At 39.3% G+C, this 18375-nt stretch overlaps 2 protein-coding genes across 2 annotated transcripts in view; both read right to left on the minus strand.

Moving 5' to 3' along the window:
- Positions 1–696, minus strand: part of ZC2HC1B (zinc finger C2HC-type containing 1B) — a 46110-nt gene extending 45414 nt beyond the window's left edge. Inside the window, exon 1 of the mRNA XM_078054633.1 lies at positions 563–696. Within this exon, the coding sequence (XP_077910759.1) occupies positions 563–638 (76 nt within the window). The 5' untranslated portion in view covers positions 639–696. The remainder of the gene's footprint in view (positions 1–562) is intronic.
- LTV1 (LTV1 ribosome biogenesis factor) lies at positions 442–14920 on the minus strand. The gene is made up of 11 exons (XM_036106718.2): positions 14750–14920; positions 13606–13737; positions 11603–11776; positions 7293–7380; positions 5735–5873; positions 5117–5372; positions 3399–3526; positions 2152–2291; positions 1820–1872; positions 1426–1626; positions 442–1312 (listed from the first exon to the last, which is right to left on the minus strand). Exons 1-11 carry the CDS (start codon positions 14750–14752, stop codon positions 1202–1204), a joined length of 1425 nt encoding a protein of 474 aa, XP_035962611.1. The 5' UTR covers positions 14753–14920; the 3' UTR covers positions 442–1201.
- Between the last annotated feature and the right edge of the window lie 3455 nt (positions 14921–18375).

Genomic DNA, 18375 nt, shown 5'->3' on the forward strand with positions numbered 1-18375 from the left:
ATGTTGGTTGAATACCTAAGGCTACTGTTTTTCATGGCTCTTAAAAATCCTAGAATACTAAGATTTACAATTTAAAACAAACAAGGTAACACCCACCAACTTTGGAAAAGCCATATTCAAATGAATTATAGAAGACACATTCTAGTAATTTAGTTATCAAATGCAGCTCACCAGCTAAAAATGGTTCTGCCTCTGCCATTCTGTTCCCAACTCAGACCAAGAGTGTCCACAGTTTTTGTGTCTTTTTTTTCCCCCCAGAACAGTCCAGATAGCAACACATTAGTCATGGACACATGAACAAGGGTCACTAACAACTCGTCTGTTGCAAGGGAGTCACAGTTTACCAAATAATTAACAATTGTGATGGTGTCATTGCTTAAGCCTTGAAAAAGTTTACAGGAAAAAAACAAACACCAAACAAACCTCACCAAAAAACAAGGAAAATTTTCAACTACATCTTTTAATCAAATATGAATGGTTCCAAGCATTAAATAATGTTGAAAAGACAAACTTTCTAGTTTAAACTGAAGTAAATATTTCTGATTTTGAGCCAGGTACTCACTGAAGCCAAGGACGTTTTCTTGATTTCTGCTTCTGCTTCCTGTCTTCACTCTTCCTAAATTCCAAAAGTAAGTCATCCAGTAATTGAGTCCCAACAATCCTAATAAATATTCATATTTACCATCCTTTTGAAACAGCCCTTTGCATACAGCAGGGGGAAACTTAGTTCCTACCAGTGGAATCTTCCTAGGAAAACTCTTAACCACTCAGCATTTCAAATGGAGTTTAATGGGGTCACTTTTCTACATACAGCAAATTAAACCACTTAACTTCTGAAAAGGAGTGGAAAGGTTTCAAAGACATATTTGAGAACATCTGCAAAGGACAGCTGGGACAATCATACAAATAAATGAAGAATACACCAATTCCATTTATGTTATGAAGATATTTTCCTTCAACTCATCCAAACATTTCACATTTGTGAAATCATTTATTTCAGAGCAAATTCTAAGCTTATAATATTAAGTTTTAAAATGTTACAATATTTACAAGACAGATGGCAGAGAAAACTTGGTGGTATAAATACCTGCCAGTAAAAATGGCAGATTAAATAATTTTGTCTCTCTGAAGATCCCTGTTCAATACTGAACATAACGAGGAGCCCCAGCGGGGAAGGCACCTTATCCTAAATGTTCTACTGTCATAGCTTTAGCCCCTCAACATTCTTCTTCAAGTTTAAGAGCTCCTTTTCCTGCCTTCTTTTCTCCAGTTTGAAGGCTAATTTGTTAGCTTTCTTCTCCACTCTCCGTTCCTGTATAAGAATACATTCGGGTTACTCAAATTTTTAACTGATGGAAGACTAATTTTACAGAAAATTTCCACAACCATCCCCCCACCATGAGCTCTTTGTACATCTCCCATTACCTTGCGTTCCTCTTTTATAGCTTGTTTTCTTGCTCTTTTATCTTCTTTGCTTTCATTTTTAGATCGAGGTTGGGTTGACACCTTTGGCAAATCACTGCCATTAATCATCTGCATTCGTTCAACTTGTTTTGCTGTGAGTCCTTTCTTAGGTAAGACATTGAGAGGTATTCCTGTTTTAGAAGATATTCGGATTTGTTTGGGCTGAAATAAAGATAAAATCATACTAAGGTCATTTCCCATTCCTATTAAAAAACAGTTCACTAATGACACACTGTTGTTGCTTTTCCTAATAGTGCTGCCAGCCACAAAGGGATATAGCCACTGTGAGAAAATAATCTGTACGTTCCATTTTCTGCATTGCATACTTCAAATAGCTCAGGACCCTAGGACTTACCTTTGGTTGATACTTGATAAGTTGTGGATGGTTATATAAATTTGAGTATGTACCTTTAAAAAAACAAACAAACATGTACCAATAAGTACACTTTCAATTCAGCAAAACATTACTGAGTTCCTATTATATCGCCAACTTTGAAGTTTTCATAGTTCAAAATAACAATGGTCTCTCTTCTAAGTGTTTTTAAATTGTTTGCAACTTAGTAATGGGAATATTACTTTTTCCAAATCATTTTCACAAAACATGTACTTTTTCAATAAATTGATGTACTCAGTACTTTAAAATTACTATCATACCTTTAGCAGTAAAATGGACACTACAATACTTACTACAAATAGATTCACAATCCCACTTCTCTTTGGCTTCTTCAAGAACTACAGTAATAACCTCTTCCTCCTCAGACCCATCAAGTTCATTCATTAGCAAGTCCTGATCCTCGAAAGGTTCAAGAGTATTCAGTTTTACACAACTTGTGGTTGAGTTTTCAAAAATGAAGACAAAAGAGGGGGAAAAAAAACACCCATTATTATACTGTTACTAAAACTGCACTTGAAGAGCTATGGAAACAATAGCATTTTAAAAAAATCCTAGCTCTCCCCAGCCCCAACTCTCCCCTCCAGCAGGTTTTGGACATTCATTCTGCTGACAGAAAAGGGATTTTTGCAGGGTTATAACACATTGAACAAGATGGCAACTTTCCTAAAACATGAGTTTTTTTTTAAAGCCTCAAAAAGCATTACCCCATCTGTCTCTCCAAAGTAGTCATATATCCACTCAAATACATAGCCCTTGTCTTAGCAGGATCTGCAAATGATGGTGATCACGGAATATCAGACCCTTCCAGCAAATGTAAACCCCTCATTAGTTTCTTGCAGAAAAATCACCTCAATATGGATGCTGAGCTGATTTGTCAAATATTTGGCTGTAAAGTTATGCTAACATGGCTGGAAAGACAAACTCTTATCTTTCCATGAGCCATAAATATCAACTTCTCAGAATACCTGGCATTTTAAAAAGATGAAAATTAGAGGTCAGACTAACTTTTCAGCCAAAGAGGCTAAAAGCACCACCTCATTCTCCAAATGGAATGTGACCTCGCACCCCCAACTCTAACCCTAGCTCTTCCATCATGACTCTTAGGTCAGAGCCATAGAAAAAGTGGTTCTCAGTAGGTTCCCACTCAATGTTACAGTCAGCTTCAGAACCTTAATATCAAAATGTGAGTCAAAGTTTATGGAAAAACATACCATTTTTTTCTTTTTTAAAGATTATTTATTTATTTGTCAGATAGTGAGAGAGCACAAGCAGGGCAAGTGGCAGGCAGAGCAGGCAGAGGGAGAAGCAGGCCCCCCACTGAGCAAGGACGACTTGCTGATGGGGAACTCAATCCCAGAACCCTGGGATCATGACCTGAGCCAAAGGCAGTCACCTAACAGACTGAGCCACCCAGGCGTCCCAAAACATACCATTTTCTTAATATAGGTTCTGACTGGATAATTTTCTAGATTCAGATGTCCAAATACAGACTTTATTTAAAAATGCAAAAAAGCAAGTAAGCAAGGAAAAGTCATCATACTTCTCTGCCTTCTCTTTGTAGTAGTCATTCAAGACTTCCTCTAAGCGATTGCTGTCTACTTGAATGGAACCTTCCAATTCAGCATTATCCAGAGCTCCAATTTCATCATCATCATATTGCTCATAAAACTTGAATACAGAGAGAAAAGATGCCATGAAAAATAATGTATTAAGACTATAACATTTAAAATGTTATTTTTAATCTTTTTTAAGATTTTATTTTTTTAAATGATCTCTACACCCAAAGTGGGACTCAAATTCCCAACCACAAGATCAAGTCACATGCTCCATCAACTGAGCCAGCCAAGCACCCCGATTTTTTACATTATTTTTAATCCTACACAATATTTAAGCACTACCATTGAGATCATAAGTACCATTATAATATTATCAGAGATTAGCACCATGACAACAGAATGTGGAAGACATTCTACCCAGTATTTTAAGACTAACACTTAGCCTGAAAACAGGCTGCCTTTTTTTTTTTTTTTTAAGATTTTATTTATTTGACAGAGAGACACAGCGAGAGAGGGAACACAAGCAGGGGAGTGGGAGAGGGAGAAGCAGGCTTCCCGCAGGGCAGGGAGCCCGATGCGGGACTCGATCCCAGGACCCCGGGATCAGGACCTGAGCCGAAGGCAGTCATTTAACCAACTGAGCCACCCAGGCGCCCCCCCAAAATTTATTTATTTTAAAGAAAGAACGCAAGCAGGGTGAGGGAGAGAGAATCTCAAGCAGACTCCCTGCTGAGTGCAAAGGACGCAGGGCTTGAGCCCACAACCCTGGGATGGTGACCTGAGTTGAAATCAAGAGTCAGACACGGAAGCAACTGAGCCATCCAGGCACCCCAAAAATAAGCTGCCGTTTAATAGGAAAATGAAAGACAATCGTTCTGCTCAGCTTGGAAAGCAAAGCTAAGTAGAAATCTTTACCTCAGAATATTTTACAGATGCTTTCAAATTCACTAATTATGCAAAGTAAAAGACCATATAACTGAACAGTCTCCTTTAAATGTACATATTTCAGGGGTGCCTGCCTGGCTCAGTAGTTAGGACATGCAACTCTTGATCTCAGGGTGGCTGAGTTCAAGCCCCACATTGGGCATGGAGCCTACTTAAAAAAAATAAAAAATAAATAAAAATAAATACAAATTTCATTGTTTAGATGATGTTTACTGTATTACTAGAATGCTGTTAAAGGTAAACAGAGGGTGTGTGACTCCTGAAGAGTGAAGTTATTTGTAATAGTTTGCCTGCTAGTACTTAGTGAAAAGGTAGCAAAGTTAGAACCTTTTAAATTCACCTTGAAGGAAACCATTCATTCATTCATTCATCATTTACTGAATAGTTTGAATTCCTATCATGTGCCAGACACCATGTTAGACCTTGGGATATGTCAGTGAGGAAACACATATAAAAAACTGAAAGCAATGGAATTTTGTTTATGCTCAGACCAATGCTTTAGGAAAACAGCATAATCTTGGGGATTGGAGTCAGAGGTTCAGAATCAAAATGTCAAACCTGAGGAAAGTCCAGAGATTCCATTAGCCATCTCTGACCTATATGCATTCTTTCCAGAACTAAAGCTAGGATGGTTTTATGGTCTATTCTAATAAGACATAAGCTCTTTCTAATGCCGAAAGTTCTGGCTTTGAGTTCTAAGGTCATATGAAATTTACCAGGAACTAGTATTAAAAGGCCACTTATTTGGGGACCTTACCTTCTCAAATCTCTCATCATGAAGAGTCAGCTGTTCATTTCTCCTCATAACTGAGGATGTTATAGAATATTCAGTAAAGCGACTTTTCGTCTCCTCTTCCCAGAATAAGTGATTTTCTACAGTCCCAGGAGGTTTTCCAGGGACAGACATGGCCTCATCTGATGAGCCCGCAGAGCCATAGTTATCATCATCACTACCTCCTTCCTTCTCATCATCCATGTCTTCCCACTCACTGTCATCTTCGGCCTCAGATTTCCTAAGTCAGAGTCATAAATTAACTGTCAAAACAACTTGAGAAACAACAGAACCAAATGACTTTACACAAGTAAAATTTGAGGGTATTTCAGGGAGGATTCCTGTTTAGGCAGTAACAGCTGTGCTGCTTGACCTGTCTGGTAGGGCTGGAAAAGTAATAAACCAGCAATCAGGCAACCTGGACTTTAGCCCCACCTATTGTTGGTTTGTAAAGACCTCAAGTTTCACATTTTCTGCTCTAAAATACAAAAATCTAACACTAAATGCTCTCAAAGGTCTGTTCCAGTTATAACATTCTATAGGTACATCCTACTGAATAAGCAATAATCAGGTCATCCCTGATTCGAAAGAAACCACACATACCGTATATCCGTTCCCTCTTCTTCTGTTGGCTTATTGGCCTGAAGAATAAAATCATCTTCAAGCAGATTGTCTGGATTATCAAAGTCAAAATCATCATCAAGAGCCGCGACAATGTCAGGATCAAAATCCAGCCGAGGTCCTAGAAGGAAAACAAAAATTGAGCAGTAATTCCCAAGAAAACATGATTCCTTTACTTAACACAATCTGAGTAGCTATCATATGCCACATTCTACTTATGTATTGAGAATTAAAAAATGATTAAAAACTTCAAGTCTGGTCTAGTGAGGAACAGACAGGGACGACTGCAAGAAAATAAAATAGGGGGAAAAATACCTCTGGTTTCAGTACCCAGTTGTAAAAACTCTTGCATTATAGATCTGCAATATTAAACTGTGTCTATTTAGTAAAATTCAAGGTTTTCACCTGCAGGAAAAATCTGGGCTTTAAATTTACCTGTTAGAAGTAACTCAAATTAAGCATGTGTAGCCTGATGAACTGTCTTTCCAGCCTAGGAGATTTTAATAAATCCTAAACCTGTTTCTTCAGCTATGGTCTTTTGCGTGTAAAAAGAGAGTCCACAAAGAACTTCAAGTTCAACCTTGTAAACTGACATGGCTTCCAACATCCCTCATAACATGGCCACTGCTTGACTCTCCAGACTCATTTCATGTTAATTCTTACCATTCATTCTAGGCATGCTAAAATGTGGTTTCCTATTCATGTTCTCTCAATTTTGCACATACAGTTTCCTGTTTGAAATAGCCTCTCCTCCCCACCCCACCCTCCTTTACCCACCTACCTACCTTCTACCTAAGAAATCAACTTAGACACCATTTTCTCCAGGACACCTTGCCCACTATTAACTAAACCATTATTTATTCATTCGTACTGTAATTGTAACTTCCTATTTATTGTCTATCCTTCACAACTGACGATAAATTCTTTGAGGTCAGGGATTATGCTTAATCTGATTCAACCCAAGACCCCATCATATAGTGGCAACTCAAAAATCTACAGAAGGAATAAATGAATGAATGTTACGTGGCAAATACTGGTTAATAATTAAGGCAATTCAAGAGAAAATACCAAACATCACTTCTGTGTTTGTTCTAAAATACAATATTAATACTGCAAAAAATCCAAACAACAAAAACCCCAAACAATTTTTCAGTGTATCTGGAACAGATGATAAAATGGACTTCTATAAAATACTTATACTCTTGGAAGAAATGATTAAGTCTACATGTATGTTAAGGCTAAGTGAATATCATCATCTCCTCTGCAAGAGTTTAGGTCAAAGTTAAAATTCCCCTACTAGATCTTCAAAACCAATTTTCCCACTTTCCTCTCCAAAGAGAAACTCCAAAGACTAAGAATTTGATGGCAATAAAAAAAGGACCCCGATCACTCATCCCTTCCTAATGACCTCTAATCTGAATTCAGACATCTCAACTGTTATAACACTTTATTAGAAAGAGAAAAGCTTTATCATTACTATGCTTTCCTTTTTGTTAAATACAGATCAAGTCACTTGAAAAGTTCAAGAAATCAAGCACACCTGAAACAGGAGCTGCTTTATTCAACAATCCAACATCTTCCTCAAACTCTGATGCAAATACTGATGAAGGCAACTTAATTCCCGTGGTCTTGAAAGAGAAATTACACAATGGTTAGATTAAGAAGTACTTCTGACCTACTATACTAAGTTGAAGTGTCCCCGGCAAAATTCATGTCCCCCCAGCAGCTCAGAATGTGACCTTCTGGAACAGGATCCTTGCATATGTAATTAGTTAAAATGAGGGGACAGTGGATTGCAGTGGGCCCTAATTCATAAAGATAGGTGTGTCCCTGTAACAAGGCCACATGATGACACAAAGATACACAGGGGGAGAACGCCATGTGAAGATGAGAGCAGACTGGAAAAATGGATCTACAAGCCGAGGAACACAAAGGATTGCTGGCAACCACCAAAAACAAGGAGACAGGTGAGGGACAATGTTCTTGCCCTGAGCCCCCACAATGGAAGCAACACTCCTGAAAGCTTACTTTCAGACTTCTGGCCTCCAGAGCTGTGAGAGAATAAATTTCTGTTGTTTTAAGCCACCCAGTGGTAAGGTGTGGTAATTTGTCATAGCAGTCCTAGGAAAACGAATACAACTAAGTCCTGCCTTCTCGCTCACTTGTACTCCAGTAAAATATTTGAAACCTGTATATCCCATCATCCTCTCACAAGCAGTTCCCTGGAATATTTCACAAAGCCTCCTCCAGCATATTATTCCATTTAATCCTTGTGAGATATCAGCATGCGGTAGTCAACAAAGGCTAAGAAAAGTCAAATGCCATGCCTGCCTCAAATTGGCAACTGAGGTCCTGGGATTCAAATCCAGGTTTTGTAATGCCTCAAGTTTCAAAATTTAATCTTTTCCCTCTTAAAATGAGGTAACATGCCAATCTCTGGTAAAGGCACAGCATTTCTCTGAATTGGCCACCTTAAATCCTGGGGTGGTCATAAATCATCTCTCTCCATCTCTATAGCCCTTGAATTCTCTTGTATACCAAGACTGCCCATCAGTCTTTTGGGCACCATCTTACTCTTGGCTAACCAACACACAGATTACTACCACCACTGTTTAGATAGTCCACACCTGATCCAACCTTCGTATCACTTCCAGATTAAAACTCCTTTATTATTTTATAATGGGACCTTCTTGAACTTGTAACAGGTTTTGATTTTTCACTCCTGATTTTCAGTCAGTAAAATCAAGGCTTACTTACTATTCCATATATCCAAATTTACTAGTTACTTAATAATATAACCTCCATGTAAATCACATCCAGTTCCTCACATCATGGAATAATTCAAAGTAATTTATGGAGCACACATATACACCAGACACTATGATCCACACTACTACCTATGTCCCTTCTGACTGGAATGTTTCCTTCCTGTCTTCAATACAACCCACCTTGAGTGCCCAGTTCAGTTCCTCCCTCCTCCATGAAGCCCTTCTTGATCACTCTTCTAGAACTTTCCTTTAGGTAAATCCCTTCATTCTTCACACCATACACAATACACCTCAATATGTGCTGGCACATTATTATCTGACTGACTGGTCCTTATGCTTTAGTGTGATCTTTTCAACCAGTTACCAATGTGAGGGTCACCACATGTTATCTGTCTCTTGTACCTCACCACCCACCTCATCCTCAGTCTAGCAGCAGGCACAAAGCTGAGATGTATGTTCTCACTGGCTCATGGGAGCATGCGGAATTGGAAGCCTCTGAGGAGCATGACTAAAAAGCTACGTACAGGAGTGCACATCAGCAAACTTAGCTTCCAAAGTGTGTTTCTCGGTGGCATAAGCATAGGAAAGATCTGGTTTTCCACTATAATGTCTTTTTAAAAAAAAGAGCTTTACTGAGATAGAATTAACATAACCATACAATTCAGCCACTTAAAGTGCACGATTTAATGATTTTTGGTATATCACATTATTACTTTTTAAAAATTACAAAATATGTGATTTGGTTTTGCTGGTTTTGTTTTTTAAGAGAGAAAGAGAGAGCACGCATGCTCTCAAATAAATAAAATCTTAAAAAAAAAAAAAAAGAATCACATACACAATTAGAGTTTATATAGTACTTTAAAAAAAAAAAGTTTGTTTTTTATTTGCAGTAGTTCTGCACTCTGTTGAGTTTGCCCAACTGCTTTCTACCACAGCGGTACCTACTTTCTTTCATGTGACAATTGGGTTGCTTAAACAGAACTACTTCTGTACTGCTTTATTTTGTTTCTAGGGCTTATTCAGTATTTCTGGTTTACTCAATTTGAGTGGTTTGTTACAAATTATTTTATTGATTTATTTATTTTTTAAAGATTTTATTTATTTATTTATTTGACAGAGAGAGACAGCCAGAGAGAGAACACAAGCAGGGGAAGCAGGAGAGGGAGAAGCAGGCTCCTGCAGAGCAGGGAGCCCGATGGCGGGGCTCGATCCCAGGACCCTGGGATCATGACCTGAGCCGAAGGCAGATGCTTAACGACTGAGCCACCCAGGTGCCCCTACAAATTACTTTAAAGTCAAAAAAGCACATGGGACTCATCTGTATTTTTTCATCATGCTACAGAAAACAGAGAGCATTTTTGTTTTTAAACATAATTCACTCAACCTTACAATAAACATCACTGAAGTGTCCATTTAAGAGCCTTATTCTAATGGAACACTACATCAAAAACTAATGATGTAATGTATGGTGATTAACATAACAATAAAAGAGCCTTATTCTATTAAAAAGCCAACTAAATAGTGATTACTTTTACCGAAAATGAATTAAAGATTAAAAGCTAATCTCTCAAAAGCCAATACAACTCAGCCAAAAGAATCTTAGAACTTTATTAAGACTTTTCTCCCGGGGCGCCTGGGGTGCTCAGTCGTTAAGCGTCTGCCTTAGGCTCAGGTCATGATCCCAGGGTCTGGGATCAAGCCCCACATGAGGCTCCCTGCTCAGCAGGAAGCCTGCTTTTCCCTCTCCCACTCCCCCTGCTTGTGTTCCCTCTCTCGCTGTCAACTAAATAAATAATCTTAAAAAAAAAAGACTTTTCTCCCTAAGATAAACTTGAACAACTACTGGACACTCTCCCCTCCCTGTGTCTTGGAAGGAGGTGAGCCACTAAGATCTATACCGTACTCCTGATAGTGTCACCTTGGGAAAGAAGAGGACAGAAGCTGGTTGTTATGACAGAGATGTAGGAGTGGGGTATGCAGCCTTACAAGAGAGCTACAACCTAGGAAGTGAGGGAACAGCTGCGTTCATTACCTTCCTTTGGGATAATACCCTGAAGCCTAACCCTTTTGACCTCCCGTAAGCAACAAACTATAGACTGGAGAAGCTATGATTACACTTCCCCGAGAAAAAGAATGCCTAGACCATGAGAGGAGTGGAGAATGAGAAGCAGGAGAAATTGGTACCCTTTTTAGCTCTTCTTTTTTGTTAATAAACCCAATAAATGAGTATCTTCTTTTTTTTTTTAAGTGCCAAGTAATATAAAGTTTCATAGAAAAATTTACTGTATACTAACACTAAAAAAAAGATAAAGGCATAAGACACGGGCATCTTTAACATTAATGGGGGAAAAACAGAACTTAAATTAGTAGTGTTAATTTCATATAAATATGTGCTCTCATTTATACTTAAAAGAAAATATTAAAGGGGACTGCATTCTGGTTGAGAAGAGTCACAGGAACTTCATTACAATCTACTGCTTCTATTCTTTTATAGTTAGCCTGCAGCTTTTTACGACTGTTAAAGATCTGAACATTCTGCAAAAATTAAGTTCTTAGAAGATACTTTATGATATTGATTAGCTGTTAACATACACAATGTCAGCTGTTTTTCTTCTGCTGAAAGGTGCTATCTAACATGACCACAATTATTAATCAAAATTCTAACCCTGTCAAAGGTTGCTACTTTTTTTTAAAGATTTGAGAGAGAAAGGGAGAGAGAGAATGCACATGTGCATGTGAGCAGGGAGGAGTGGGAGAGGGAGAGAGAGTCCTAAGCAGGTTCTGCACTCAGCGCAGACCCTGAGTTGAGGCTTGATCTCATAACCCTGAGAGCACGACCTGAGCCAAAACCAAGAGTTGGATGCTTAACTGACTGCACCACCCAGACACCCAAAGGCACCTACTTTTGACAGCTGCCACCAGAGAACAGGCAGCCTACTCTCTACTGATGGTACATACGTGCACACACTAGGGCATGGCTTATTTTTGTATTCTTGAAATTGATACCATTTCTTGCCTCACTTATCTTGATTTATAAGTGGTTTCTTCACTCACTCCCAAATATATTGAGAAGAAGTCTTACTGAAATTACTAAAGTTTCCTCTTTTTCGTCTCTTCTGTCGGGTGCACTGAAAATACTTATGGGAATAAGCTCTGAGGGCCCAGATGATTCCTTCAGGTGCTGCAGATAGTCATAGTCATCATCAAAGAACACGCCATACTTCCTCTGTTCTGCTCGCCTCTCTTCATCATTTATCTAGGATAATAAACAAAATGTTAATTAGTACCTCTTCCAAGCATAAGCCATAGGAACCTTCCAGTGAACACAGCTTTCAGAATAGGACGCAGATGGCACATGAACATTTTGGCTGACGGAATGAGACAAAGAATTCTTGACAAACTCAAAAAAAAAAAAAGGGTTTCTGAACCCGAGTGCTACATAAAATTTAAATAGAATGGAAACAATTCCTGCTTCTACTGGACATTTCTGTGCAACAATTCAAGACAAGATAGGGAAAAAAGAAGTAAGTGTCAGTGAGGATGTGCAAAAAAAGGAACACTTGTGCACTGTTGCTGGGAATATAAATTGGTCACGTCACTGTGGAAAACAGAATGAGGTTCCTCAAAAAATTAAAAATAGGAATAGCATACAATCCAGTAATTCCACTACTATCTACCCAAAGAAAATGAAAACTGACTGAAAACACATATAGACTCCTATGTTTACTGCAGCATTATTTACAACAGCCAAAATATGAAAGCAACCCAGGTGTCCACTAACAGATGAATGGATAAAGATGTAGTGTGTATACACACACACACAAATATTACTCAGCCATAAAAAAAAGAATGAGATCTTGCCATCTGAGACATGGTGGACCTAGAGGGTATTATGCTCAGTGAAGTAAGTCAGAGAGTGGAATCTAAAACAAGAAAAAAAAACAAGCAGAAACAGATCCACAGGGGTGCCTGGGTGGCTCAGTCGGTTAAGCGTCTGCCTTCAGCTCAGGTTATGATCCCAGGATCCTGGGATCGAGCTTTGTGTCGGGCACCCTGCCCAAGCAGGGAGTCTGCTTCTCCCTCTCCCTCTGGCTTGTGCGTGCGCTCTCTCTCAAATAAATAAATAAAATCTTTAAAAAAAGAAAGAAACAGATCCATAAATACAGAAAACAAAACTGATGGCTGTCAGAAGGGGGGGGTGGGGGTGGGGTTAGGGATGGGCAAAATGGGTGGAGGGGAGTAGAAGATACAGGCTTCCACTTATGTAATGAATAAGTCATGGAAATAAAAGGTACAGCAGAGGGAATATAGCCAATGGTACTATAGTAGTATTGTATAGTGACAGACAGTATCTACACTTGTGGTGGGCACAGTGTAATGTATAGACTTGTCAAATCACTATGCTGTATACCCGAAACTAATGTAACACCGTATATCTAACTATACTTCAGTTAAAAAAAAATTCAAGCCAAGAAACACACACACTGTTTTATCACGTACTTGGGAGGGTTAACAGACTAAAGGGCCTTGAAAATCAAGTACAATTTCTTGTATTTATATGCAAAGAAACTTCTCAACATACAACACAAACAGGCTTTACTAAAAAGCTAAATATGGCCAATGTTCCCCAAGACTTCCTTTCAAATTTTCCCACACTTATACTCTTGACAATTATCAAATCAACCTTTTAAAGGCTTCCTGGCATTTTCTGAAGCTAATTCATGAGTTCTAATGTTTTACATCTTATGAGATGAATGATGAGGAGACAAAACAGTAGTTTGTGGTTTTGAAATGACAGGATCTTAAGAAAGCAGAGATATGCCCTAAATAATATCATGCAGCATTGTGTTTTAGTAAATATTTACTATTACTGTACAAGATGTGCTCATTTAAAGATCTCCAATAAAGATGCTTTACCCTCTCAATCCAATATGCAAGACAAAAAATCGGCACATTTACTGAAAATTTAAGTCATAGATTTTGTTTCCCAAAAGATCACAGTAGTTGCAGAACATCAGCTAACAATTTATTTAGAAACTATTGACAGTCCCCCTGCAAACTTATTGGCTAATGAACAGGACCTACTTTCTGTGTGGGTAACAGAACCCTCTGGGGTGCAGTCTCATCTGCTGCTAACGGATCTCGTTGACTCCGATGGACCAGGTGAAAAGACACAGCTTTCTTCTTCTCTATAAAAGGCTTTTTCTTCCTGTGAGGCTTCAAAGGAACAGAATCAGAACAAGCCATTAAAAAAAACAAACAAAAACAAACACACACACAAACCCACAGTCCATATACGAATCTTCAGTAAGTTATGTGAGGGATCAACGGATTTCTAAAACGTACATTTCTATGGTAGGCAACATCAACAATGTTCAACAAAATCTGCACTTACCTTCCTTCAATGTATATTTGATGGCACTTACTCTGTGCCAAACCTTGTTATGGGTGCTGGGACACAGCAATGAGGTCAGAGTCCCTATGCTTACAAAGCAAATCACCAAAAAAATGATTTTAAGTAAAGAAAAGTGATGTGCAAATGACTGAAAGTTACTTTAGGCGGCGGGCTCAGAGAAGGTCCCTGACAGGTTAAATCAGAATGACAAACAACCTGCCACAGGTAAATCTGGGGAAGACCGTTTCAATCAAGTTACACACCTGTCGCACCAACTATTAAATGAAACCAAGACAACACAGCTACAGTTAAGTAAGATTCATCATTTCTTTTAACACTCTCACTACCCTACCCAACTTGACTCGCTAAACTGAGAAAGCATCATCCCTGTTTTTAAGCCATTCTGCTTTTGGGCCCAACCTCAGACTCTCCCACAAGTTCCCTCTGCCCAGAGCAAACACAGACGAGCAGACAACTGCCACTCCAACGCCTGGAGAAACCAGCCAACTCTCCCTCCTCCGAAGGCATGAAGCACAGGGTTGAGCGTCTGTGTCCTGCGTTCACGGGTTTCTAGGCCCCTCGGGATAGGGGAAGCCATTCTCCTCTGTCCACTCCCTAGGGAGGCTTGGCTGTGGGAGACGCACTCTAAACTGCAAAGTATGCCCAGGATGACGAGGGTGATCATACCGGGGCACTGGGCCGCAAGCCTCCTCCCGGCACCTCCGGGCCAGCCCTCCCACTCCCCGCCCTCAGTAGCCACGGGCACCAGAGGAACCAGCCTGGCCGTCAGCAAAACCAAAGCGCCCCGTCCCCGAGACAACGAGACCTGCTCACCATGTTGCAGCTGTGCGGCGCTCACCCCAGAGAAGGCCGACGGCTGCACTCCCCTCGTCCCGGAGAAGTGACTTGCTACCACGCGAACACCGGTTAGGCCCGGCTCTCCGCGGCGTCCTTAGGCCGCTTCACACGTGCAGCGCCGGGATCCAGACAGGAAGTTAAGCGCAGACCGTGGAAATGGGCCAATCGCCGAAGAGCTGAAGGTGTCGCGGCCGGAAGTTAACCATAGCTCGCTCCGTCTAACGATCGCGAGAAGCTATTGGGAGGAGGGGCTGTTTCCACCCCCGGGGGGGCGGGGCTTTTCCGGCCAGAATTAAGTAAACTGGGAAACGAAGTCGTGGGCGCCTTTGTGGCGGTGAGGCGCGAAAGAAGGGTTGCTGTTTCTGGGGGAACTTGCTTTTGTAGCGCCCTCTACCGAGAACAGAGGCGACGTATCTAGCATCCCCATTGACAATTGTATGCCCTGCCTATTCCCATCCGTAACACACACGCAGGTACACAAACAGAAGGAAGGTGTCCACCCTCCCGGGTCACTGAGGTTTCAGATTCCGTCTCTTAGGGGCTGGCGGCGAGTTGGTTGCCTTAGCAACGGAGGATCAAGGCCTCGCTATTCTACGCTGCACCATGCTTAATCAGGTCTTTGTTCAAAGGTTGGGAGAACAAAACCCTCCGAGATTCTGTTGACAGTAAAGGCATTTGAACTAATAGAATCTCTTTGGTGTTTGCATACCTTATCTTATAAGGAGGATACTAATGTTTATTTTCTTCCAAGTCGTTCGTCAAATGTTTTAACGTGGTTTAAGCAAATAGGCTATAATCACCCCTTCTTAGAAGGAAGATTTCAGGCAGGTGTTGGCACATTCTCACAGCTTTTCCTGGACAAAAGAGGGTGGTAATGCATTCATAACTTTATCAGCAGATCTTTCCTCAAATTGGTGTTTCCCCTTCCCAATCTCTGGCGTCTTTACAATGTCTGAGTTATCTTGGACTGTGCCTTTATGTCCTCCTATTACTTCTATAAATATTTGTAGAATATTACTCTTTTATTACAATAAAACTTATAGAAACAATTTAGGACCACAGAAATTGTCTTAGGATGATGCTTTCTAACATATATAACACTCCTATGTGCAGGATGTTTACTATAGTTAAGCTCCATGAGGGCAGGTTTTGTTTTGTTTTGATTGGTTTTATTTACTATGTCTATCTATCCTCAGGGCCTAGAATAGTGGTTGGTACATACACTCAATAAATATTTGTTTAAATGAATTAATGTGCTGGCACTTTACCTGAATTATCTCATGTCTTCCTTACCAAACACTATGAGAGGCACTATTATTTTCAGTATCTTACAAATACTAAAACTGAGGCACAGGAAAGTTAAGTAACTTTCTCAAGGCCACACAGCTAGTAAATGGCAGAGTAGGGATTTAAACCTGAGTCTGACTAGAGCCTGACCACTTAACTCTATTGCTTTTTTTTTTTTTAATTTTGAGTACTATTCAGTTACTGTATATATTTACTGATCTAATGCTAACACATTGTATTCATTGTATTCATTATGTCATTTAATTTCTTTGATAAAAGAAACCTGTAGTTAGGTGACAATTAGCCAATCTTATAGAGCCTGGAGTTCAGAGCATTGAAGTGACTTGCCTAAGGTCACACAATAAATGGAAAAGTTTAGATGTGTAGCCCATCAGTCTGGTCAGGAAGGCCACACCCTTAACCGTGTGCTACACTGCCTACATAAGGCAGGCAGCTGCAAATTCTGTCCATTCTACCTTTTAAATATCCAGAGGTATCACCCCATTACCCCTTTTATCAGACTTATTATTTTTAGTACTCTTATCCAATCATGTCATTTGCATATATAAAACCTTTTGGATGTCTTACCCTCTGGCCTCAGGATAAAGTCTAAACTCATTTGCATGGCCAACTGTTTCTCTCATCTAGCCTCTACCCATCAATTTAGCATCATGTCTCCTATCCCCCAGACACCACTCTCTGACTCAGCCCTACCAAACTGCTTGCAGTTCCCCAATGTACCTAAAAGAGATTGACTTTGCTATGCCCATCTAAAAATCTCTTCCTCTCACCTCCCTGTTCTTCAAGTGTTAGCTTAGCCATTTCTGCCTCTAGGAAACTTACACTCTTCAAAACTAGGGCCCTCCCCACATGTTCTCGCTGTACCCTGTGATTAGTCTACTCAGTTACATCAAATTGTAAATCCAAACTATTTTCATCTGTCTTTAGACTCAAACTGTAGTAACCGACTTGAGGACAAGGGTTTTTGTCTTGCCTAATTTACTTCCCCAGGGCATAGCATAGCAGGGACTCAATAAGAATTGCATTGTTCAAAGCACTTTACATATATTTACTCTTTAAATTCTTAAAGAAGGATTTAAGAGATTTACTATCATTATCCTTTTGTTATATATAGATTAGAGATTGAGAAACAGAAAAATTAAGTGGACTTTTGCCCAAGAGCATAAAGCCATTAAGTGATGCAGCCAAAATGTGAACTCAGGTGTCACTTGAGAGTCACACCCTTAACCATTACAATATACCCCATCTCAAAAAGCCAACACATATGGTAGCTAACATGTGTTCGAGCCTGTTCTGGATGCTGTGTATATAAACATGAGCTCATTTAATATTTGTTGAATACAATATCTAGAACAATGCATTCGTTAAAATGGTATATATACAAAACCCTGGCTTGTCTTAACACAGAAAAACATTTCCTATGATAAAAACACCCATAACTGAAATATTATAGTAATGATAATAAATCCAAGCCATACTTCTCCTAGAATCTTATTAGTATGCTCTAATAAATGGCATCCATTTCATAATGATTAAAAAGAATTTTAATAAATTCATTCTAATTAATTTAATTAATTTTAATTCCTGGTTTAGTCTAGGCTTTGAAAAATTTTGTGTTTTCCATGTGAAATGAACTTGCCTATTGAAACCGTGTTTACCATCTTAGCACTATTTATATCACATTCAGCAGTGGTTCTCCATCAGCATTGCCCAAGGACCCCCAGCACCAGGAAACCAATGTACACAGAAGTGGAGAAAACTTGCTTAAATATAGCCAAACTAACTAGACACTGAAGCAGTAACTTGAGGAATTATAAATTACATGCTTGACAATATTAATAGAGCTTGTGGAGGTAGTTAATTTATAAAAAGAGAAAGAGCATCAAGATGGATGGAGCAGGATGTTCACTGTAGCACTGTTTTTAATAGAGAATAAGAAAGCAATTAAAATTCCACTAGTAAGGGATTAATTGAAAAAAATTAATACCATGGTCTATTGTGAAGCTGTTCTAAGGAGATGCAGATCGACATGGACAGTCACTCATTCAGTCAGAAAAAAAGCAGGTTGTAGAACATCACAAAAATGGCATTTGTTGTTGTTGTTAATAATTATATATAGAAAAACATTTTACACAGAAATATCATAGTGCAAGCACCGAAAAATACCTGGTCAACTATGTACCAAACTTGCCCATAGCAATTTTCCATGAGGAGCTGGGATTATAGGAACTTTAGATGTCTCCTGTATATATTTTTTCATTGTTTACAATTACTTACATTGTTTTATATATTTT

The sequence above is a fragment of the Halichoerus grypus genome, chromosome 9 (assembly GCF_964656455.1).
Source record: "Halichoerus grypus chromosome 9, mHalGry1.hap1.1, whole genome shotgun sequence".
Taxonomy (NCBI): domain Eukaryota; kingdom Metazoa; phylum Chordata; class Mammalia; order Carnivora; family Phocidae; genus Halichoerus; species Halichoerus grypus.